Here is a 24,251-nt window from a genome sequence, read left to right as displayed (position 1 = left end):
AACATTGGAAATGTTGCAGTTATAATGTTGTCGAATCATTTAAACTAACATAACTAAACAGAAGAAAATTGAAGTGAAAAGAATAACATTTTCTTTGCCTACATGTTACTTATGTTATTGTTCATTGGGAAGCCTTAACAAGTGTTAAAGCTAATAGAAATCGTGAATAAAACTGTTTGTTTTTGAATTTATTGTTCAAAATGGTAAACTTTTCACTTGCCCCACTTTTGGGCAAGTGAAAAGTAAGGACACATTTTTCAAAAACTTTTTCTGTATTTTTTTTCTTCAATTTTTCATAAAAATCAATTTCAGCATGCTGCTTATATATGGTGGGAGTCAAGCTAAAAAATATACACAACCTCATTTGTTTCAATTTAAAGTCTCTAGAATTGGAAGAATCTCAACTATGCGAATTCCATTACCCACTTGCCCCACGGTACCTTACTAAATTCATCCTAAACACTAAAGAGCAAGCAGTAAACGCTAATGACTAACAGAAGTAGACAAATGGACATTTCGGATTACATAACCGGTAGGCTGACATCGAATCCGTACGTGATTGAAAAATTGGCTTCTTTTAATTCCTGTATAAAAAATTAGCGTAAATATAATAAATACAATAAAATTAATAGTGTTTTCCTTGTTTGCCGCGGGCCTACACTAGTTTCCTATACCTTTCTACGGAATTAACAGTGGAAACAGTTTACTCTTGATATTACACGTTTGATCTTTCACGCGAAAGAAACTAAAACAATTGAACAAGTGTGGACTGTTTTTACGGCTTTTTTTGCTCATGATGATCAGTTGAATTTAAAGACGTCAGAGTGTTTCAAAGCAAAAATGGTAGAAAACCCGAATAGATGAGCGCGAGTTTGATTTGAAAAATGTCATCACGGAGACAGTGATTGGAACTTATTAGAAACAATTAGAATCTTATTGAGTCCATAATTATTATTGCAAAAATATCCGTTTCAACGCACTGTACACATATGTACAAAATTACTAAATAAAATTGATCTTTTGAAACTTTTATACAAATCTACAAACGGTGACATATAAATACACATTATCCAGTTTAGTGACTTCACTTAGTTTCTTCGTGTCTTCCAGTAAAACATTATTGCATTGAATGGAGTTTAGATGCATCTGTTTATAATGTGGGTCAGTTTCATTGAATTTGATAGGATTACAAACAATATAAATCTTATCGGCTGAAGATATACTTCATGTTCAGAACAGTTCCGTCAATGTTCATTGGCTACAAATAGTCTGTAAATTGTTCGTCACTTCTGATTTAGAATAGGGCGTTTGGTATTACGATAAATTCAAAGCTCATATAAAAATAATCAATATTTTTTTATATTGTTTTAATATTAAAATATGATCGAAAAAAAAATGTTCGAAAAGGACACGGACAAATTGCATCGCATACTAGTTCAACCATGTTGGGTTTGGATTGGAACCCCATTTAAGTCGTGGATCTTTTTAGGTTAGATATTTTCTCGACAGTTGTAAAGCAAAATTTGTTTTATTTTTTTTTTCAGAAACTAGTGGTTGGAGTGGTTGGTGTGTATTTTCTGAGTACTTAGTTATTGATTATTAATATGAACTTTGAACAATCGCCAAGTCGACCAGATTCTAGAATGAACTTGAATAATGAGGTGTCCAAAGGAATAGAACTGACATTTTTTGAAACGAAACCCCCTGTGCGATACTCTTTACAAACGGTGTGTCCGGAAACTATTTTTGAGACCTTTGCGTATTAGGTGGTAAAAAAGCGTATCTGTTTAGAAAATCTTATAATTTTTTTTATTTTTGAAGTAGATTACATACCTACAGTGACATAACCTAATAACGCGTAGTAGTTTAGTATTCTCATTTTAGCATGGAAAAGCACGTAAAAACAATTTGGAATTGGTTCTGATGGCGGACTGAAGGGCCGCCTTACCGTCCTACTGAGTCGGGGGTTTAAATCCTACTCCAAACAATGATTATTTTAACGTCTGCTTGTGCTTTTCTCGCTAGGCGCCTTTTAAATTTTCATTAACTGAATAAAACAATCCTACGCGTTAGTAGAAAATGTCACCGTGATTACCTCTTCTTCAATGTTACATTGTTGTTAACCTTACAAAAAATGATGAACACTTTCAAGTTGCTGAGAGTTGACGCGCAAATGCCTTACACGTGGCATTTGCAGTTTGACCGGGCGAAAATTACTTCTTAGAAGAATTAGATCATTTCTTTCCAGGACGCGTTCTTCGGTTACGTGACGCATGAAGGATTCCGTTGAGGGGCGCTTCCGAGGGCGAGGGCCTTTCCTTGTACTTTCAAGATACATATTGCATACGACAAAAGGGCAAATTGTGGAATTTTTATGCGTAATGTAATTGAAGACGTTTACCTGATTCGAAGACTTTTCTATTCCATGTTATGCTAAAAATATATAAAATTCGCGAAAAGTTATGATGAAGGTATCCTGTTTCAATTCTAGGTACGATTCAGAATAATCCTTCGAGCTATTTAGTGAAATACCTATAAGTAATCGAAAACAGAATTTAGTGCTAGGTATACTATATAATTTCATGAGAGTTTGTATCTGGGACAGAAATGCGTATTTCGATCTTGATTGTAAGGCCGTTTTCAGTGTTGTGTACTAGTTTAGATTTTAAAAACTCGCTGAAATTTAAATTTCTTCATATTTTTGGATAAAAGTTCTAAAGCAAGATTCTTCAATCTTTTGCAAGAATAATCTAATAAAAGGTTGTAACATTTTTACGAGACAGAACCGAAACTTCGTTCTAACGAAATATGTATTCGTTAAACATAACATGGAATAGAAACGCCTAGCAGTTTTTCTTTAGAAGAGGAACTGTAATTTGTTTGCGTTTGACGGTGGAGGGAATGAGTGAAATAAATAACCGGTATGTATTGGGTGTAGTTATGGTTCGGGATGCGTGATGAATGATCATAATGAAGGTATGTACAGAATGACGAGGAGTCCTTTGCCACTAGGCGTCATCGAAATCTAGTGACTACTCCGGCTAGCTATGTACTCCCGCCGAACAGGACTCGACCGCACCTCGAGGATATTATTAATCTTTTCTACAATTTCCTGCGCCGTCGCAGGATCCGTTTCAATGTCGTAGTTTTTGAATTGGGGCACCCGTGCCTGTTGCTGCTGTTGGTGCTGCCGAATGGTGGGACTTGACGTTACGTAATCCGTTCCGGTCACGGTCAGTGACTGCGCATAGGGAACTGCACTGTACACGATTCTTACAACGGATTTGGACGATTTTCGTTCGACTATGGAACAGTGAGCAACGGAATCCATGCTGTGGTTGGCAGACTTTTGGCGAGGCCACAGTTTGGAAGATTTCTGCTGGATGGGATCTATTTCTAGCTTATCTCCCGATATGCCCAGCTGAACTTCGATTTTCAGACGGGATTTGTGAACCATATAGACATTGAATGCCCTGTACAAGGGTGCATCTAACTTTGAGGTGTGATCTTTCATTTTGTCTAAATCTTCCTTCTGCTTTGGGGTGATACCTTTGAAATAACTAGTAGAAGGCTCCGTCGGAGACAGCTTCGGTTGACTTCCCGTTTCACCCAAATCGGACGTTATTGAACGCGTTCGATCTTCCGAAACAATCGTCGACGATTGACTAAAGCTAGATTGCGTTTGAATCTCCGAGGCTTTCCGCTCAGCTATGGCCAAATGCGAAAAACAAAACTTTGCGCATTGCTCCCTGACGTCCAACGGGGGGAAGTCCATATCGATTTCACCGTCCTCTTCAGTCATAAATAGTCCGTAGTGCCTAATCGATCTTAAACCTACTTCTGGATATGCTAAACTACACTTATAACAAATCAATCCTATAAAATCCTGAATTTTGGCAGTGGCTATGACGCAAACTTGCATCGGATAGGCTTTCTGGTTTTCCGGCAACATCGTTAGGAATATTTTAAACATTTTGGTAGCCACTTCGGTTTGCGAAGTTCCATCGTATTTGGCAAACTCGATGAACTTGTTCTGTGGCATTTTTGGGAAGTTTTCCAGCTGTTGCGCTAACAACGACATTCCAACCTCCGACTTCGTCTCTCTACTTACATCTTTCCTCACGAACAGTTCGTCGTCTTTCTCATCGGAACGCTGAACTGCACACTCATACTTGATATTTTTTACCTTGGCCGCTTTTCTCCTGGCGATGTCCATCCGCTCTAGCTTCTGAGCCGTATTGGAACGCTGTCGATGGAACCCAATATCCTGATCCATCTGTATTTCGTAGGACTGCGACAAGGTGTCCATCTCTTCGTCGTCGGAATCGTCCAGCCCCGGATAGCAATAGAAGTCCTCGAAGTTTTTCTGCTTCATCCCGAGGCCATCTTCTCGACCTACATCTTGCACTCCGCCAGCAGAGTGTTCCCGCAGGGCTTGCCTATGCAGTTGAGCATATTGGTGGGGGATATCTTCCAGCAGCATTACCGTTTCACTCAAGCCCGTGTCATCGGTTGAGATGAACGAATTCCGGATGTGGGACAACAGCCAGTGGGCATTGTTGTAGGTTGCCATTCTACAGCCTGGAATAAGATAAAAGAAGATCGTTAGTGTACATCGTGCCCTCGGGCTGGAAATACTATTAAATTCGTCGTCTCGTTTTCATCTCTGTTGCAATCAGTTTTCAGATTCGTCTCACAACTGATAACTCTTTGTGATATAGTGAGTGGTCAAAATACAACACATCAACGCTGTTATAAATGTTTTAGGGGGATTGGGGGCATAATGAACACCCGGGGCGAAATGGACACCTCCTCAATCTCTAAGAATATGCATACTTCATCAAAAGTTCATACACTGCATGAAATCTGTATTGCATTTGAAATGTATTACGGTAAAAAAGTTTATGTTCTGCTTCAATTGTCCTTTGAAATTTGACTTTAAGTTTTTCTCTTATTCAAATTGGCATATTAGCAAGGAGTTGTGTTTGATCCTTCGACCTTGACGCTTGCTCCTGCGGGGGCCGGCGATGAGGGCAGGATCAAACATGTCGCGCGTCGGTCAAGTAAAAGTGAAAAAAAAAAACCGCGATCGCTTAGTTGTGTTTGATCTTCCGACCTTGACGCTTGCTCCTGTGGGGGCCGGCGATGAGGGCAGGATCAAACATGTCGCGCGTCGATCGAGTAAAGTGAAAAAGTGCCGCTTTCGATTAGTTCTTTATGATCTTCCAACATTGACGCTTGCTCCTGGGCAGTGCTTCAAGAAAGCCCGAGTAGTCGTCAGTTGTTTTCCATCACGGGTCGCGCGCCTATTTTCTCTGAGTGCTTTTATATAGCCGAGCAAACGGCTGAAGCTGAAAGAGGATTGTTGCTGCTCAATGATGACGGATCAATTGGTGAGCTCGTTTCATGCTACTGTTCCTATTCTATAAAATATGTATGACTGTACCGTTATTCGTTACAACGGTGAGATGTAAATATGATGTTTCAAAAAAATATGAATGGTTCGTCACTGTGAGTGTCGACATAAACTCTGATTCATAAATTATTTATGTCTAAATTTTTTTTTTATTCAATACACCTTCTTCTTTTTACCTTTATTTTTGTAATCAAAAATAAACTTTGAATGGTTCGACACTTCAAGTGTAGACTTCCGAAAGGTTCACTTTATTCAACAAACTTTGAAAGGTTCGTCACCTCAAGTGTCGGCATAATTTTTCTCTACATAGATATTGTTCATATCAAATGAAAATATTATATTTACATATAAGCATGTTTATATCTCACAAATAATTATTTATTATGGTCTAATCGCTTATCAAAGTGAATCCTGTGACCCAACGATCCTTCCCATTAACAAACATCCCTCCCAGTAACCTTTGTGGAGATGCAGAGGCAAACACGGTCTCCAAATAGCAAAGGTTACACACTAACATTCCTTCCCCTAATCCCACCTGACTGCAAGGACGTGGCCGGCGCCGTTATTGACCATGTATAAATAGAGGCACTGAATTATGCACACTGAAGAAGATTATGGCCAATCCCAGCCGAACTTCTAGTTGATTCTTTGTGCATTTTCACTGACTTCGGTCAATCACGGAATAGCAACCATTGATATGTGTAGTCAGTCTAAGCTAAGCTAAGCTAAGCTATTCAAATTGGCATATTAGCAAGGCGGTGGGAGAATCATTAGAGCATCATTTTGAGCAAAATAACGTACCCAGAAAGGTTCATTTTAGCTCTTATGGTAGAGGGAGAGCCCTTTTACACATCGGAACAACTGACAGACATTAAATATTTTGGAATTATTAAATTTCATGCAAGTGTTCATTTTGCCCCGATACCTTTTTACTAGCCTTGTTTTGGTCCTAATTTTCACTTTTCTGGCATATGATATGATTTTTATTACCATGAATGAATGTAGCACGTCGTACTAATATCGAACTTGAAAACTGGCCAGGAGTAATTTGAAAAAATGTCATTGTATGGTCTTGTCATTGTAATGTCATTATGCCCCGAATTCCCCTACTATAATATAAAGATCTACGGGCATCTCCCTCCATTCCTTCGGCATGTTGAAATATATTGATTTCCTTTAAAATACATTGTTCGCCATCAAAACTCAGCTCAAACATATAAACACAATTCATTTTGACCGAATAATCATCACATTTGGTGCAGAGAAAACAACACAATCAAACACTCAAAATAATCCAAACGTCATTGCTACGTGAAAAATCACGTAGATCATTCCAAATTCATTTTAACTCCACTTCACCTGGCCAAGATAAAGATCACTAAGCCATTCATAACCACCAAATAATGACTCGGTAATTGTTACTGAGGCTACCTATCGCACTTACGTGAAATTCACGTTCATTTTGGCATCTGCATATTGTACGTACATTCGGTGTTGGGCTCAAATCCTAAGATGGCGCTCGCTTGATTTTTGAAGAACTTCAGAAGCTGCTGAACTTTAAACCCTGTGTACGATTGTGTAAGGTAAATATGGTTTGAATACCGAAGAATCCCTACATTACTTCATTTTTTATACCTGATTTATAACCTCTATCAATTATAGCACGCGAAGGCTACAACAAGACAGACCAAACTCACAAAAATTGGGAAACAGGATTCAAAATGCTCCGATTGAATATAATAATTTGACAATTTTTTAAGTTTTTTTATATTTTCCAATTGGGAATTAGTTTTCTTCCAAAACTTATTAGAAATAAGGTTGGTCTTTATTACAGTTGAATTTAAAGCGAAACCATCTAGATCCTATTGAAACGCTTCGTAAAGGCTACCGGAAAATTCACGTAGCTCTTACGTGTAGCGCCGGTTTAAAGGACGAAGTTCAAAAGCTCATGCGTTCGTTCTGGGCTACCTATGATTCACGTAAGAGCTACGTGGAAAGTGCGATGGAAAAACAAACACGTATGTTTTCACGTAACAATGGCGTTTGGATTATTTTGAGTGAAGGAATCGTTTTTTACGCTGAGCATCGCGTACACATTGATGCGCACAAGCTTTTTTTTTTCTCAGTACGACGGATTGAACATTCTCAATTATACGCAGTCGTTGAGGAAATTTCATGAAAATTCGTGAATTATAGAACTTTTACGGTGTGTGATTGGAATGAAATCCAAGAAGTACGAAGGTTTTCCATAGTGAAAATATTGCGGGGAAATTTAAAAATTTGGATTGCTTCGTGCATCGCGCATCGAGCAATCCCCGCATAGAACGAATGAACCACAGCAAGCACTGCAACTCAGAAGTAAAAGAGTAGACATGACATGGCAGTAGTCCAATTGCAACAACTTCAACAACTTCTTCTTGATGCCGCTGCGTGAAAATTGAGATTCGAGTTGCACTGTTTGCAAAATGGGATTAGATTTAATTATCAGTACATAACCCTAATCAGTTCATGACTTTTGAAAGCCATTGGACTTAGAAAAAAGATCTTGCAATCCGACGATGTGATCCGGAAACGATCAAATGAAATCATTGCAAATATTGCTGATTGCATTTGAAGTGCAAATTTCAAATAAATGAGCTCCAAATGCGGCAAGACAAAACAATCAAAGGACACCTAGCAACGATTACTCATATCAGCGCCAACCTAGCAAAGAAAATGTATCTTTGACATCAAGTTGCTTGTGGAAAATCTTACCGCGTTTGGTGCTCCCGCATTTGATATTTGCATTTCAAACGCACACAGCAATAATAAGCGACGCAAGCTATGGACTGATGCACGAGTTCACTAATTTGACGTTTGAGCGGAGCCAAATTCACGCGTTTCTATGGCCACATAAATAACACAGCACCGCGCAAACGTCAACTAGTGAACTCGTGCATTGGTCCATTGTCTGTTCCATGGACAACAAAACGCGCCGCCAACTTTCAAACAGACCGACAAAATCGTCGCCAGCAAACAAATCCAAGGAGGTGATTTGCCGTTATGTTGGTAAGACTGTTGAAACGTCAAATCCGCAGGCTGGTTGACTGGTGACGATTTTGACGACGGTTTCACCGGCGACGATTATAAATCGTCGCGTACGATAAGGTATATGTTTGTCAGATAGCAAACAACTCAGGAAACTCAATGATTGCTGAGTGGAAAATTTCAGTTCACTGTGATTTTTATAGCAACACACTATAAAACAAATGTGCCAGTCAGTGCGCTGAAAAGTGCCATAGCTGCGCCAGGCACACTGCGTAGAGTGACCACTCCCTTGTATTTAACATATTTATTGGTTTTTCACAGTGTACTTGCATTTAATTCATTATTTGCACTGTTCAAATTTTATAAAGCATTGTTTATACTGTACAAAACCAAAGCCATAATATCATTCGAGAGTCATTGAGGTATTGTCACATTGTTTCGTTCGAATACACGTTCGAAACAATATGATCAGAAATACTATAGCTAAAATAAAAGCCTTACTGGATGTGTTAAACCATCAGAGCATTCGGTTTCCAGCAGTTTTCGGGTCCCTTTATATTATAACACGCATGTAATTCTTATATGAAAATATGAGTTTTTGTCCAGATCTCATATATTATTGATTTTAAATTGAAATTAATCAAGCAAAATTTCGAATCTTCATTTGCTTTCAAATGAAAATTCAAAATTTTTCAAATATTCCAACGTCATATAAGAAGATAGTACAGAAGGTTACCTAATTGTTTTATAATCTACTAGTGGTCCCAGCAAACTTCGTCTTGCCATCAAGTGGGCTGTTGTAGAACGTCATGTAATCCCCCATACAAAATGACACATAGTCTTCTCCCGTTTTCCCGATGATTCCGGACAGTTTCCCATAGGTTTTCTAGCAATGATCACGTGAATAACTTGCGTGAATCCGTGCATCCGTTCTCGAGTTATTTCGTGACATACAAACATCACTCCATTTTTATTTATATAGAGGAAGAAGATAGATTATTTTTGAAATAACCAGAATCCGAAAGAGCAAAGGGTTAATCATGGAAAACTGAAAAAGCCAGTAATGCAGGGTGTCCATTCAAAATCAGTTTTTTTTTTTCGGATGCCTAAAAAATAAAAACCGAATGTTATCATGGTTCTGCGACTTATTATTTTCCAGACATTTTTGATAGGGTGACTTATTGTTTGCTCGGCAGCTCTGTTCTCTTTGGCTTAGGTGATTCTCTAAAACCTGTTGGGCTCAAAATTTGCATTAGGCTAATTCTAATGCCGATTTTCAGAAGATTTGACCCCCACCATGACGAAGAGAACAAATTGGCCGAAAAAACGTAGAAATTCCACTGTGTAGAAATGTTTGACATTTGATTTGCCTATAAAAATATTCGTTTTCAGATTATGAATTTTGAGGAAGCATATATTATATATGAGATTTTTTGTACATCATTGAACATATTTATGCAGTTCAACTAAACTATCTAATTCGGTAAAAAAAAATATTTGTCATAATAAAAATAATCATCTAGTATTTAGTTTAAGTTCAGAGAAATTTCGTAATTTTATGCAAAAACATCTGCGTTGTGCTTCTAAATTTAAACCACAGTTTCACAAAACGGCAATGTTTAATATAGCTTATCCATTCTCTTCTAAGAATACCTTCAAATATATCCTTTGACTGGTCCATGAATGATTTTTTGAACTGGTGAAACTCTCGTTGAATTTAAGGTGAGCACTTTAAGACAGAAGTACCTTGGCATTTATTTATCCATCATATATCTCGCTATGAATTCGTTAGGAATCTAACAAGAAATTCGCTAAGAATGGCAGAATTAACTCGCTATTAATATACAGAATTCAATACCAAATCACGCCGGAGACCTCATATGGACTTAGAATAACTGATCCAAACAACGCTTCTTCAAGTATCGGTAGCAGTAGGGTGCAGAGCTACTTCGGCACTATCACAATTTACTTTGGCATAGGGGATTTTTCTCGACCAAATTGTCTGAAACTTTACAATTGGAAGTACGTGAATACGACGCACGCTGTTTTGATTCATATTACGAACACTCATGGCCTCTGTGAAATATTTATAAGTCGACAAACAGCATATCTCGCGTAACAATTCAAAAGGGCCAATCCTCAGATCGTTGACTCTGAGAAAATTCGATTTGAATATTATTCACCACATTTTCAATTCCTATTTTTCAGAATTCAAATCAATCAATGTGATTTCTTGCTAGTTGAGTGACGATTTACTATTACTACACGCTAATAATCGATTTTATTCTGAAAACTGACAAAAATGTGGAAAATATGATGAGTTTAAATGCTTGGCCCATTTTCGATTTTCATCAAGGCATGGGCCTTTTTTATTGGCCAAAATAGAATTTTATTAGCGTGCTTGGCCCAAGGCTAGGCCTTTTCGGTTTTCAATGAATGAGCAAGAGAGAGTCATTGGCCTCTCACCATGCTAAGGCCAATGACAGTTTGCGAAATTTTCCGATTGTAGGCCCTCTTGATGGAGCGAGAACCAATCATTGGCCTTTTCGAGCGGGGGCCAATGAATGATTTGGAAAAAAAGCGGTTATTGGCCGTTTTGAAAACCGAGTTTATAACGGTAAGATTTATGATTATGTTGACAATGTTTGCACAGTTTGTGGGTGTTGGGAGATGCTATCGAATGGTATCAAAACCCGATTTGTTTACAATTTGATTATTGGCCCTTTAGAATTGTTACGCGAGATATAATGGTTGTGTATGATGTAAATAAATGTTGTCCGATATTTTGATTCTAATTCCGGACAGCCCATACAAAGTAAAGTGTCCGGAATTTGAAGCTGTCCGTAATATCAATCAATATGGTATTATGGTCTAATATGTGCTCGGTAGTTTAAAAAAAAAACACTGCTGGAGTGAATCAAAAGTGCCAAAAATAGGATCCAGCTCCATATCTTTAGAAATATGTCAAGTAGAAATTTGAATGAATCTTTACAGATCTTTAATAGGAAACATTTTAGATGTCTCAAGACATTTTCCAAATAAAATAATCACTATGTTTTTAATCAACTGCAAGATTTTGCCATGGATTTGAAGAAAACCCATTCAAGGACCTTTTATAGAATCTACTGAAATCTTATTAGTAATTCACTATTTACTATTACATTTTTTTCAAAGAACTTTCAAATAACTGATCAATTAACGCCTCGATTCACATTAGGATTCCAGCAAAAACCTCTCTCTGTATACCGTTCTAAATTTACAAAGCGTTCCACAAGGAATCGGTAACACGGTGTCTTTTTCATGTAACTTTATAACAAAAAATTCGGCATGTCTCAAATTTTAACCAATGAAAGACAAGACCTTCCTCTTTCATTTGCTGCTAAAATGAAAATAATCCATCGGGGGGTCTAGTGCAATTTTTGTTTTTGAGATTTTGTTATTTGTGATATTATTTTAAATGCACCGTGAATTAATAAATTCTGGTGAGGTGAACTGTTGAAACGGATTTAGATGAAAATGTTGCAAAAATCTAGTGTCAATATTTTGTAGATTATATTCTAGACAGCACTAGACCTAAAAATTTACAGGCCGAGGCCGAAATTTAAATTTTCGAGTTGCCTCTATTTTGCTTTCATCCATTGTTGAAATTTGCATTGCTTTTGAAACTAAGTGTGTCAAACAACCTGTTTTCAATTTTTATTTGTAACTCAAGAGCAATATTCATCTTTCGAGGTCGAAAGGACAATAAGTCAAAAGATAAAAGGAAGACAAGACAAATGGTCGAAAATGCAAAAGGTCAAAAGGACCAAAGGTTGAAAGTGATTTGCATTAAGGGAAATTAAATAATTTTTGAAAGAAGATTTTTGACCTTTTATCCCCTTTTTATTCCTCCCCGAACTTTTGCCCTTACTATCTTATGCCATAGATTCTAGAAAATTAACAAGTTCATCTTCTTCTTTCTGGCATTGCGTCCCCACTGGAACAGAGCCTGCTCACATAACATAAGTGGAACTCGATCTCAAAAAGTGGCACCCACTTTAATATTTGCATGCTGGTATAAGGACATCGGAATGTGAAAAGTGTTATACCACCAATACATCAATCGACATTGCACATTGGGCCAGACCGCAAAATTAGGAGAAAAAAAAATTTGATTATGAAGATGATTTTTTAGAACAAAACTGTCTTCGGCAAAAATGTTACATATGATGAGGACTACATTTTGACATTCAGTGACATTAGAGTGGTCCAACAAAACACGGAAATATTTTTTCCAACTTTTATGCTTTTCAAGCTAGTGCTTTGAACTGTTCTATAAAGTTGTTCTCTGTTAAATTTTGAACAACTTTGCCCAAGACGCCAACCTTGTAAGTCTACTATGAGAAAATGAACATATAATTCGATAAACGCATTGTACGCCAACCAAATGTTCATCACTCGCCCACGCAAGAGCAAGCGACACGATCAATAGATCAAACACTTTTAACAATCCGCGACGCTTTTTCATTTCACTATTCGACCGACTCGCGATATGTTTTATCCTGCCTTCATCACCCGCCCCTGAAGGGACAAGCGTCAAGGTCGAAGGATCAAATAGATCACGACACTTTTGACCTTTTTTAAGCGCGAAATGTTTGATCCTGTCCCCATTGCCGCCCCCGCAGGGACAAGCGCCAAGGACGAAGTATCAAACAGAATTCAATTTTGACGAGAAAACGAACATATTTTACAGAAAGTTCATGATTTTAGATGAAATATTGTTGAGTGCTGACAAAAACAAAGTCAAAACCATCGGAAATCTTCTAAATCGAATATATGTGTTTATATTTTTCTTTTATAAATACATATAAATTTATAAATACGAAATAATCAGAGTACATATCTATGACATAACGACATACTATGAAATGGCATTTACAAGCATTTACGCATGTTGTTCAATGAAGCTGAATGTTTGTTCTCTGTAATGTAAACTGATCCAAGCACATGCTTATCAATTGCAAAGTATTTTTTTATACAAAACCAAAAAGCATTGCAATTTCACAGTCTACTTTTTTTTTATTAAATTTGATCACTTTCAACCATACACAGCCTATTCATTGTAAATGTACAACGAATCAAAACGTTTTCATTGATGATTAAAAAAGAGGGATTATATTCCGAACACGCGGATTTTGTATGGCGTGGTGGTTGAAATATTTCACTGATATATGTCATCCAATTCCCAGGAAGTGGAAGTCAATTGCAACTCAAATTTATTGTGTTTGAACCTATTTTATACTCTGGGAGTAGTAATGACTTTCTAGCTCGATGTCAGATAAACCAGCTTAAATTAATTTGTATGCTAAATTATTTATATGAATAGGATTTATTCGTGCTGTTCGGAATATGCGGCAGAATAATCACAGTGATTGACAATGGAAACAAAATATTATTCAATACTTTTAAGAAAAACTTACAATAAAAGGAGATATATTAATATTTGTTTCGCCAATTCAGGCTGATTTTTGCCTATTAGTTGCATTTCAAGTCAGCCTAAGCCGCAAGTGTTCGGAATATGAATCTAAACATTATATAAATAAGTATAATATGCAAAAAAATATTCATTTTAAAAGTTTTCAACCAAATTATGTTTAGAACTTTACAGTAATGTTCAACACGCAGAGAATTGACAGCTATTCAAAATAATAAATATTTTTGTTGTTTTCAATAAGCGTTTTCGATTTGTTGTAATAAAAAACATTGTTGAAACAACAATGAATTTTATCAGAACAATCCTGCTTTTTACGCTAGCTTTAAAACAACGGGGGGTGATTTGACTTTGACATTTCTTGGCTATCAATTTTATAGTTTGGTCTTAGTAGGCGATAATTGAAGATTGTTGATTGAAATTTCGATAGTTTCCACTGCATTTGTATTGCTACTGCGGTTTTTCTGTGCATATTGCAATGCCTACTCCATTTCACACAAAACTTTATTGAATGTAAATGGCCATTAGTCATAAACGAATGAATATAATCACTTAATTATTTCACCAAAATACGCGTTTCAACTAGTTCTAAATCTTTGTAGAGGACGTAATTTTGATAGAACTTAAAATAAAAAAGATATGGGCAAAATATCAATTTTTTATGGACTACCCTACCCTGCATCATTGAAAACTCCATAGGAAGCTTTCTGTAGGGAGGCTACAGTAGACTTACAAAATTAGCATCTTGGGCAAATTTGTTCAAAATTAAACAAAGATCAACTTTATAGAAGCGTAAAATTGCAAAGCATAAAAGTTGCAAAAATATTTCCGTATTTTGTTGGACCACCCTAATGTCACTTAATGTCAAAATGTAGTCCTCATCATATGTAACATTTTTGCCTAAGTGTTCTAAAATATCATCTCCATAATCAAAATATTTTTTTTTCATCTAATTTTGCGGTCTGGCCCAATGTGGCATTGTATTGAAATGAACCAAAGATAATATATATCCAGAGTGGCAACGAAGGGAATGAAAATAACTATTTATGGTACAACTTTAGAATGAGATTTACACCACTCGTATTCGAGATAATTTAGTCAATGTATTAGATATCTATGTTGTTATGCTAGAATTATATTCTTTAGTTGAATGTATGGAAGGATTTTCGAAATCAAAAGCTTTTTCACGTTACGAAACAGGAAATTTTTTGATAGGAAATAATATTTTCGAAACGATCACATTCTGTGGTTATGAAACATGAATATTAAATAGTATGGCAGAAAAAAATAAATTTTATGAAAAAATAAATATGTTTTATCTTCAGACATTGCTTTCCAACGTTGCCGACCGTTCCCCGATCTTAATGTCTGTAATCTTCGCAGCAACTGGTCTACTGATCGAATCATATGTTTTTTGTTTACTCTTGGTAATGACAGTTCGATGTCTTCTATACTAGATATACCACTTGCCAGCAGCTGGAAGTGGGTACAACTTTTCAACTCGCTTTCTCTTCGGAGTTCCACATATGTTATGTGGCCTGCTTCTCAGCTTAGTGTTTTTATGAGCACTTCCACAGTTATTAACTGAGAGCTTACTGTGCCAATGACCATTTTTGCATGCGTATATTGTAGGGCAGGTACGACGATACTCTGTGCCCTGGGAAGTCGAGAAAATTTACAACCCGAAAAGATCCTCGACCGATGGGATTCGAACTCACGACCCTCAGCTTGACAAGTTCATATTTGTGCCAATGACAGACGCAATATAATATTTCATAATTCCAATATTCTCACCCAATTGCAATAGCAATGCAATCTTGACACTATTGTCCATGTGTTTGTTGTGAGAATTGGCAGAACATTGCTTTTGTTTGCAATGGTAAAACAAACAGAATTGCTGACAAATATTCTCAGATTAGCAGCCAGTCTAGGGCTGAAAATCTCTAAAATAAAGATAAGAATATTAATAATAATGCTGACGAATATACACTTCCTTTTTAAATTGATGGTAGGAAAAGTGCAAATGAATTCATACAAACATCGAAAGGTTTTATTCATAACAAATCTATCAGTGAAAGATTGATCGTGTGATCGTAATATTTTGCTTAAAGATCTCAATAAGTGCTGTAATGTTCAGTTTTAGCATAGTTTTATTAGAGTTGTACGGAATTCTATAGTAATTCATAAAACAAATACATTAAATCAGCTTTGTAAATGTTATTCAGTAACTTTACGATTTTGCTAGATTTATAACGAAATCATACGAAGCTTTAACAAAAATATCAGGTGAATCATAAAAGTCTCCGATTACACCAAAAAAAGAGCCATAAACGGTGATCTTTAGTGCATACAGACTTGTTTGCTATCTATATCCAGCAGATCTCAAGAACTATGTTTCGTATAGCTTTCTTGTGTTCAAAACTTCTAAAAGCGCCAGCTCGACGTTCGAGTTGGCGCTATAATTGAATTAGAAGAGACCAGAATAACCATCAATTCATTCTTTTGGCAAAATACATTCAAACATAATCAATCGTTATAAGTTGAACACAAGTCATTTGGTTTTTTGGCATCAATCCAAGTAATTTCATCGAATTGTCCAGATTGGGTACCTTCCGGGTCTCCAGGAACCGGTTCTGCATGGACCATACTGGACCGAGTTTTTCAAGGGATGTGCACCGGTAATTGGTTCCTTATTACAGAGAAATTTTATGTCAAAATATCCATCAACCAAATAGTACCAATGTGAATTACAAACACAAAACTACGATGGAAACTTACTATTCGGATGTTCCGAGTTTCCGGAACCGGGTATGAATAACTAAATAATTTGAGAATCTCTATTTACAGTCCACGTAAATACCTATTCAACAATATGAGGACGGTTCAGATTACTTGTTCAGTTACGAAACTACAGGTTGTCAAAGTAAGGGTATCTAAAGAGACTTTTTTTCAGATGTGGCAGGTTCCCGGTAGACACAGTAACGCAATTCCGGATCTCCGGTTGGTTTTCCGAAAATCAACATGTGTACTTTTCATTTCAGCCCAACAGAAATAAATTCGGTCAACACACTAATTTTTCGAGCTCTTTGAGTTTTTGGGTCAAAAACGACCCTAAGTCACAATTTGTAACTTTTATTTATGGAAGCTCCCTAAGGGGCCATTCAAAACTTTTGTCTCCGAAAAAATAAATGTTCCCACAAAAAATACCTAATTGTCAGAAAACGTCAAATTGCAAGGTTATTTTAATCAAAAGTTTCAATGATTTGAATTTTGAAATGGGTCGAAAACGACCTAGTAAGGACTTACTAAGTTTAAGTTATATACCAAACTCGGTAAAAAAATTGAAAAAAAAAATTGTTCTAGACCCCCCGACCGATTATTTTCGTTTTGGTCGCAAATGAAAGGGGAAAATCATGGCTTTCTTGTGTCAAAATTTCAGACATGCCGAATTTTTTGTTTTGAAATTGCTCTACGAAACACACCGTGGTAAAAATTGAAGGAAAAAATGATCCCACCACGATCATGCTAAAAACTAGTAACCGTTAATTATCTCTTTAGCAACTCACTAAAAGCTATGGTCAGTGATCAGGCAGTCGTATATCCTCTGGCTAATGTGTGATTGGTTAGATTAGAAAGGGGTCAACATTTTACGATTTTTCAATAGTTTGTTGCTAATAACCAATAGTGTTGTCCGTTTGAACCAACGCGTAGATAAATTTCTGATCGATTGACGGATAAATATTAAAATTCTATCGATAAATTGCCGAGTTATTAGCGGTCAAAATCTGACCATTTTTCGTTACAAGCTCAATTTTACGTTTTTGGAATTGTACCCCCACATGTTGTCGAAGAATGAACGATTTTGAAATCACCAAAAACTCTGGAATAAAACTTTGTGGATTTCTTTGGAAGAACTCTAGTTTGGATCTGCTGGAAATCTTCTAGAGTAACTTCTGGAACGAACAGGGTCAATGGAGAAAAAAATTCTAGTGTAGCCGTAGGGAAATTTGTCCGAGTATACCCCTTGAAAAATAGGCGATGGTGTTTCTTGACAAATTCCTGGAAAGGTCCTTGAAAGTATTCTAAGGGAAATAATTAGAAAATATTCCTCACGCTTTGCTTTAAGAAATTCAAGAAGAAATTTCTGAAAAACTTTGTGGAATACCTAGTCGTGTAAGAGTTTCTGAGAATTTCTATAAAGCCTCTAAGGCCTAAGGAGCCTTCTGTGGACTTCAATTAAAAATAGAGACTCTTCAAAGACCAATACTCAGACGGACTAGGCAACATGAACACTGTTTTTTTTATTAGTATTGTGACGTGGTAGTTTTTGAAAAGTGCCCATATTCCCTTGCTTCTGAGAAAAGGAAGCATTGTGAAAATCAGCAGCTCCATCAGAATTTGTTTGAAATAGTTGTGTAGTAGTGTCATTACTAATACTATCTAGTCGAAATGGTTTTGAATAATTTGTCATTTAAGTGCTATTCGGATTACTCCTGTCTTTTACGTAAGATTAGAGTCTTAAATGTCAATTGTCGTCAAGTTTTAACAAAATTAGGCTGTTTAGTAGTAGTTCTAGTTAATTTTATTTTTTGTTGTTAACAGTGTTTATTGGTCATTACGTTCATATATCCTTAAAGAAAAAAGTCGCTTTCCTTGTCTGTTCAACAATTTTTCGAAACTAGCAAGTGTACCTTAATGATCGATCTCAGCGTCTTACTTTCCATAGTCATTTTTATAGTGAATATCGAAGAGTAAAGTTACCTTAGGCTTCTATTACAGTCTCCTACATGATTCACTTTTCGGTGGCAAATGCAATGCTTCACAACGCCTACTTTCTACTTGTAAATTTTGCGAAAATGAAGCTGGAATTAGATTATTTATACCGCTGTTACAGAAGAGGTATTTCTTATTATGGCAATGTAAAAACCATATTAAAATAAGATTGTCGCCACTCATTTCTACTCAGTGAATCTACTAGTCATTTTCCTAAGAGTTCCTATGTATTCCCTACGTCGTATATGATAACGATGTATCTAACTAGCTAATAGTAAGAGTGGCTACGGATCATTCTGGTTAGCAAAAGGCAAACTGAACGTCACCAATAGTATTAATGTCCACTTCGAATAGATTAATTATTTGAAATGGGCATCAATTCTATCAATGACGCAGAATGTCCGTTGGATCACATCCGAGATATTATTGCGTCTATGCCATATGAATTATGACGCGGCTTTAAGCAAAAAATGCCAAAATGTGATACCACCACTACAGGTTACGCCTTTGGTTTCCATCATATGGGCTAATGGATTATGCCCTCCCATCGCGGCAAGGTCGCATAACCAAGGGGAGGGATAAAAAAAATAGACACTCTTCAAAGACTTGCATTAAAATAGGGACCAAGTTTCTGAAGAGATACCTGCTGCAAGCCTTGTTTTTTTTTATTATTATTATTATAAGTAGATCAATTTAATTCATCTGTATCAATTCGGAAATGCTACGACCAATAATATGTAATATGTAGTTAGGTATGTATTAATAATGTTCGAAATGATACTAATACAGAATTAAAAAAAAAAGGTTGAAGATCATTTTCAATTTAAATCGCCCACCTCTGAGTCATAAACAAAATTTTCTATTTCCGACGACGAAATCAGGTCACGGACAGTTTGCCATCATGCGCCTTAGATTTGAATAAAAAAAGCCTCTCCTGATGCTAGGTGTTTCATCACCAGATATTTCTTAGAATCGCAATAAATTCCACCGATGACCCCGAAAGGCCCCAGCATTCGGTCACAAAATCCACTTCCCGCCGCATCGAAAAGGGCCAAAGCAAAACCAAAACATCGATTTGTTTACAGACTTACCCAAAGGAAACAAGAATGCGGAAGTCGGCACTTTTCTTGCTGGCGAGTGGCCGCCCGTCTCCCCTTATTATCTGTTGGACACACGAAGCGGGGCCGCTGTCCTCCTCCTGCTCAATCCGATGTCCCCTTTGGCCAAAGACCTGGTCGATTACCTAAGCGCAGCGTTGCCAACCTTCCAGATTTGTCTGGAATATTCCAGACTTTTGAGGCCCCATTTTACAAAAATCTGGAAGAACCAGATAAAATTTGTAATTAATTTGTAAGGTCTGGCTTAGGTCTGGCGCTTCATCCTTCTGATTAGATGCATGGTTTTTTTTTCTGCTCCGTGCCTACCGCAAACGAAAACCGTTCGAAATGACCTTCAGCAGTCACAGTTTTCTAACCCTCGACCGGATAATGGTAACTCCAACGATACGGATCGCGAATCGCGCTTCAAACGGGGAATTATTAGTGATAATTTCGATAATTTTGATATAAAAACGAAAATATTGATGCGAGCGGTCTGACGAAAAACGCGACTTTTTTGTGAGTTTGACGTTTGCTTGCTTTTCTCGTCTTTAGGTCAACTAATTAAAAAACGAGGGGAACAGCAACTAGGTCAACGAGAATGTGGAAATAAAGTCCACAATGATGCATTTTATGCACGCTGCCTAAAATCTACTCAAAAGTGGATATTGCGGCTTGCTCAACCTCGCATAGCGAATCAAGGAATCCAGCCTTGGCTCATTCCCAAAATTAAGTACAGTCAACTTTCGTTCGTTGCACTCAGGGTTGGGAAAAAATCTGAAATTCACTCTACAGTAGTCAAACAAAGCCAATCACAGTCAGCGAAGCCAGTGAAACTCACGCCCATTGCTGCCGTAGGCAAAAAGCCTTGAAAATTGCAGAACACCCGTTGCTAAGGGCAACCCAAAATTACTGTAGAAAAATGTTCTATTTCCCGCTGCATTTCCCGCAGTGTAGCCTTCAATGACACTACGGATTTAGAGAAATTATTGTACCCAATATTACGGTAGTTAAGAAAATTTTCCAGTTTGCGGTAGCCGCAGAGTTCTACCGCAGCTGTCAAAGTTCTACCGCAGACTTCGAAATCATTCCATCATTGAAGCAAAAATTCAATCATAGTATTGACCGTTCAGTTCCTAACTGTTCACGACCGTTTGAAACAGTCGTCGTTTCAAACGGTCGGTGAACAGTCGCTGTCAGATTTGGAAGCAACAACGAGCGAGAAGATTTTCGCGCGCAAACGAGCAGTCCTACTCTTTCAAGTAGAGCAACAAGGACAGCAGAGTGGGCGTCGAGTCAGATTTCCAAAACAGCTGTTGTTGACACTCAGCTGCCGGCTTCACTGCTTGGAAGTGTAGGGGTGGTTTGATGGAATGTTTATGAAAGAATGTTTCACTTAACATAATTCAACCTTTGATAAGTGTTTCTAACGCTCAAAATGGACGTTTAATGAAACAATACAATAAGTGGCAATAGTTTATTGTGCATAAGTTATCATAATTATGTGTTTCAACAACATCGGCCACATTGTTCGATATGGATGGAATACATTGAGATACCCCTTGATTTCCGACGACTGTTTCGAACAGTCTCTTAAATAGCCGAGATAACCCAATATTCAAGTGGATGTACAATATGCTTGAAAAAGAAAACGCTATGAAAAATAGCAACAAACAACAATCATCAAGACGGTATCCAAGGTATCATCGGAGCCTACTGATGATTTATCAGTGCAAATCAGTGATGTGACAGCTGCGGTAGCTTTTCGTAGAACCGTAAAACGGAAAGTTTTCCCTAAAATTGCAATATAGGCTACTTGATGAGATTCACGATTTCAAACTACTGTAGTGAGAGAGCCACGTGATTTTCGCGAAATTCAAGCCTACTGCTATTACCATTCCCAGCACTGCGAACAAAAGAAAAACAGAGCTACCAACATTGATAAATTGCGTCTAATGTCAGAAAATGACGTTTGCCTTCGTTTTAGGTGGGCTTTAGCCCAACTAACGGGAGCCCAATTACAACGTAGCCCACTTAAAGATAGTGCAACGAACGAAATTCGACTGTACATCGGTTATAATTACAACCTAAAATCTCTCGGTATTTCATTTCTACCTCTCGAATGTTGTCAAAAAAGAGATATATGCATCAACCCAAAGGGGTTACTTCGGCCCAATGAGCCCAATTTGAATAAATGGAACTTCTCTTGTGCTTGGGTTAATCCTGGGTTGATCCATTGAACAAACAAAGTCTCCATATATAGCACAAATGTGTATGTATATGTGAGTTTCGTGACGATTTACGCTTCAGATGCGTTAGTCTGGAGCATTTTCACCAGCTGTCAGTCGTTCCAACTAACGGGTCGGATTCGTTAGATGGAAGGCAGTCGTGTTCCAACTAGCGAATCCTCGCTGTATTCGATCTAACGAAGATACGGTACTGCCATCTGGAAAAAGTTTACTCTATGCGTGAAGCGTCGAAAATTTAACCCAGCAAGGTATAGGAAGTGAAATTTCAAATGCTTATACAAAATTAATTACAAGTCAATTTCCTTAGAAGTATCGCTGGTCAATACTGGGGTGCGCACCCGCAAACCATGATCCAAATCTACAAATCGTGCGTGCGGCCAATTCTCGAATATGGTGCAGTGTTCTTAAGAAACATTCCAAAAATGGATGCTTTAGCATTGGACCGCATTCAGTATGCCTGTATACGGATTTGCCTCGGATCAACTAAAACTACACATACATGTTCTCTGGAAGTCATGGCGGGCTTAACCCCTCTTGAAATTCGTCGAGACCTAGCTATCTTGCGGTTCGTCAACAAGAGGATTGGTCTCGCTCCTTGGGAGAGACAATTTGCAACACGACACGCCATAGAGTCATCGAGATCTCCTCTGAGAGATGCAGTTATTCGTTTACGAGAATTCTTTCCATGGAATCATACCCTTCCAAATCTACCATGTTTTCTCGTTGGCTCTACCGTAAGGAGCAAACGTCTTTCTATTAACTTCAGCATTCAGGCGGCTATGAAACAATCTACGGATCTTCCTGCAAATGACCTAGTTCAAAGAGAAATGGTAAAATCGTACAATGGATTCAGTGTATGTGCTACTGATGGATCCAAAAGTGTAGATGGAACAGGATATGCCGTTGTTAACAATTTTGGTGCACCTTGTGTTAGTGTGAAATTACCGCACAATATATCAGTGTACATGGCTGAGTTATTTGCGATACTCGACGCAGTTCGCCTCATCAAAGAACCTCCCATGGGTAAATATGTTATCATGACCGATAGCATGAGTGCCCTAAAAAGTCTTCAAACCCAATCGGTAGATTCATCGACTCCAATGGCATGGTTCGAAGTAAAGCAGGCAGTATGTCTAGCTGAATTTGAAGGATATTAATTATCATTTTTGTGGGTCCCAGCTCATAGCGGAGTAATAATGAACGAAGAAGCTGATGAATTAGCAAAAGCAGCGTGCATTAGTGGTGTCGAACAACCTCATCGACTGACTTATTTTGATGTAAAATATCCGGCGAAGCAACAGGGAATGCATATCTGGCAGAACAACTGGAGGGATGGAACCATGGGTCGTTTCTGTCACAGAATACTTTCTACTACTTCACAACTACCGTGGTTCGTAGATAGTAATTTAAATCGGAGACAGGTTATACTGTCTAAACTCATCAGTAATCATTCACGTTTGCCAGCCCATCTCAAACGGAATAGGATAATTGAGGATGATTCATGTTCCTGTGGTGAAGCACCTTGCTATCCGGATTACATAATATTCGGATGCACTAGATTCCTCAATCAAAGGCGTACATTGTGGACGATGTTAATTAGGAAACAAATAATTTCAGATTTGCAAGTAATACTTAGGGAACAAGATTTGGAAGTTTTAAAGACAATAGCCGATTTTATTATCGCATGTGATGTTGATATATAGCACTATACTTGAATTACCACTTGGCAGGCTATGTGTTATTATAAGTAAAGCCAAATAAATCTAAGGAAAAAAAATTAATTACAATAGCTATTTAAATTCTTTTCAGTACATGTTGATAGACTATTGATGGGCTACATTATAGACACATTATTTTGATTTTTATATTTTTTCCTCAATATTCTGCAGAATCTATAGCTTATAATATATCTTACCCCGTACACTTAACAGAATTTAATTAAATTTAGTTATGAATTTTTAGAAGCATTTGAAAATTGATATCCTATGCTTTGCCATTAAAGAAATCGGAGCTTCACGCATAGGGTCAACTGTGGTAATTGCCTCCGTCATCGCGAATGGACCGATGCACGAGTTCACTAATTTGACGTTTGAGCGGTGCCGAATTCACTCGTTGCCATGGTCACGTAAATAACACGACACCGCTCAAACGTCAGATAGTGAACACGTGCATCGGTCCATTGAGTGGAATTGCGTCTCCGTGCAGGTTGTTTCCTGAGA

At 37.3% G+C, this 24,251-nt stretch overlaps 1 protein-coding gene across 1 annotated transcript; it reads right to left on the bottom strand.

Annotated features, from left to right (window-relative positions):
* Positions 1 to 552: 552 nt before the first annotated feature.
* On the bottom strand, positions 553 to 20,324 carry LOC5578355 (stress-activated map kinase-interacting protein 1). The gene is made up of 2 exons (XM_001656875.2): positions 19,778 to 20,324; positions 553 to 4,581 (listed from the first exon to the last, which is right to left on the bottom strand). The coding sequence occupies exon 2, from the start codon at positions 4,571 to 4,573 to the stop codon at positions 3,026 to 3,028; it is 1,548 nt and encodes a 515-aa protein (XP_001656925.1). The 5' UTR covers positions 4,574 to 4,581; positions 19,778 to 20,324; the 3' UTR covers positions 553 to 3,025.
* Positions 20,325 to 24,251: the final 3,927 nt, after the last annotated feature.

This window comes from Aedes aegypti, chromosome 2 (assembly GCF_002204515.2).
Source record: "Aedes aegypti strain LVP_AGWG chromosome 2, AaegL5.0 Primary Assembly, whole genome shotgun sequence".
NCBI classification, from domain to species: Eukaryota; Metazoa; Arthropoda; class Insecta; order Diptera; family Culicidae; genus Aedes; species Aedes aegypti.
The sequence above is the reverse complement of the archived record's forward strand: the minus strand, read 5'-3'. Positions and strand labels throughout refer to the sequence as shown.

What these genes read in the sequence shown, in the direction of transcription:
- LOC5578355 (XM_001656875.2), bottom strand. Translation starts at nt 4,573, where the DNA reads ATGGCAACCTACAACAATGCCCACTGGCTGTTGTCCCACATCCGGAAT.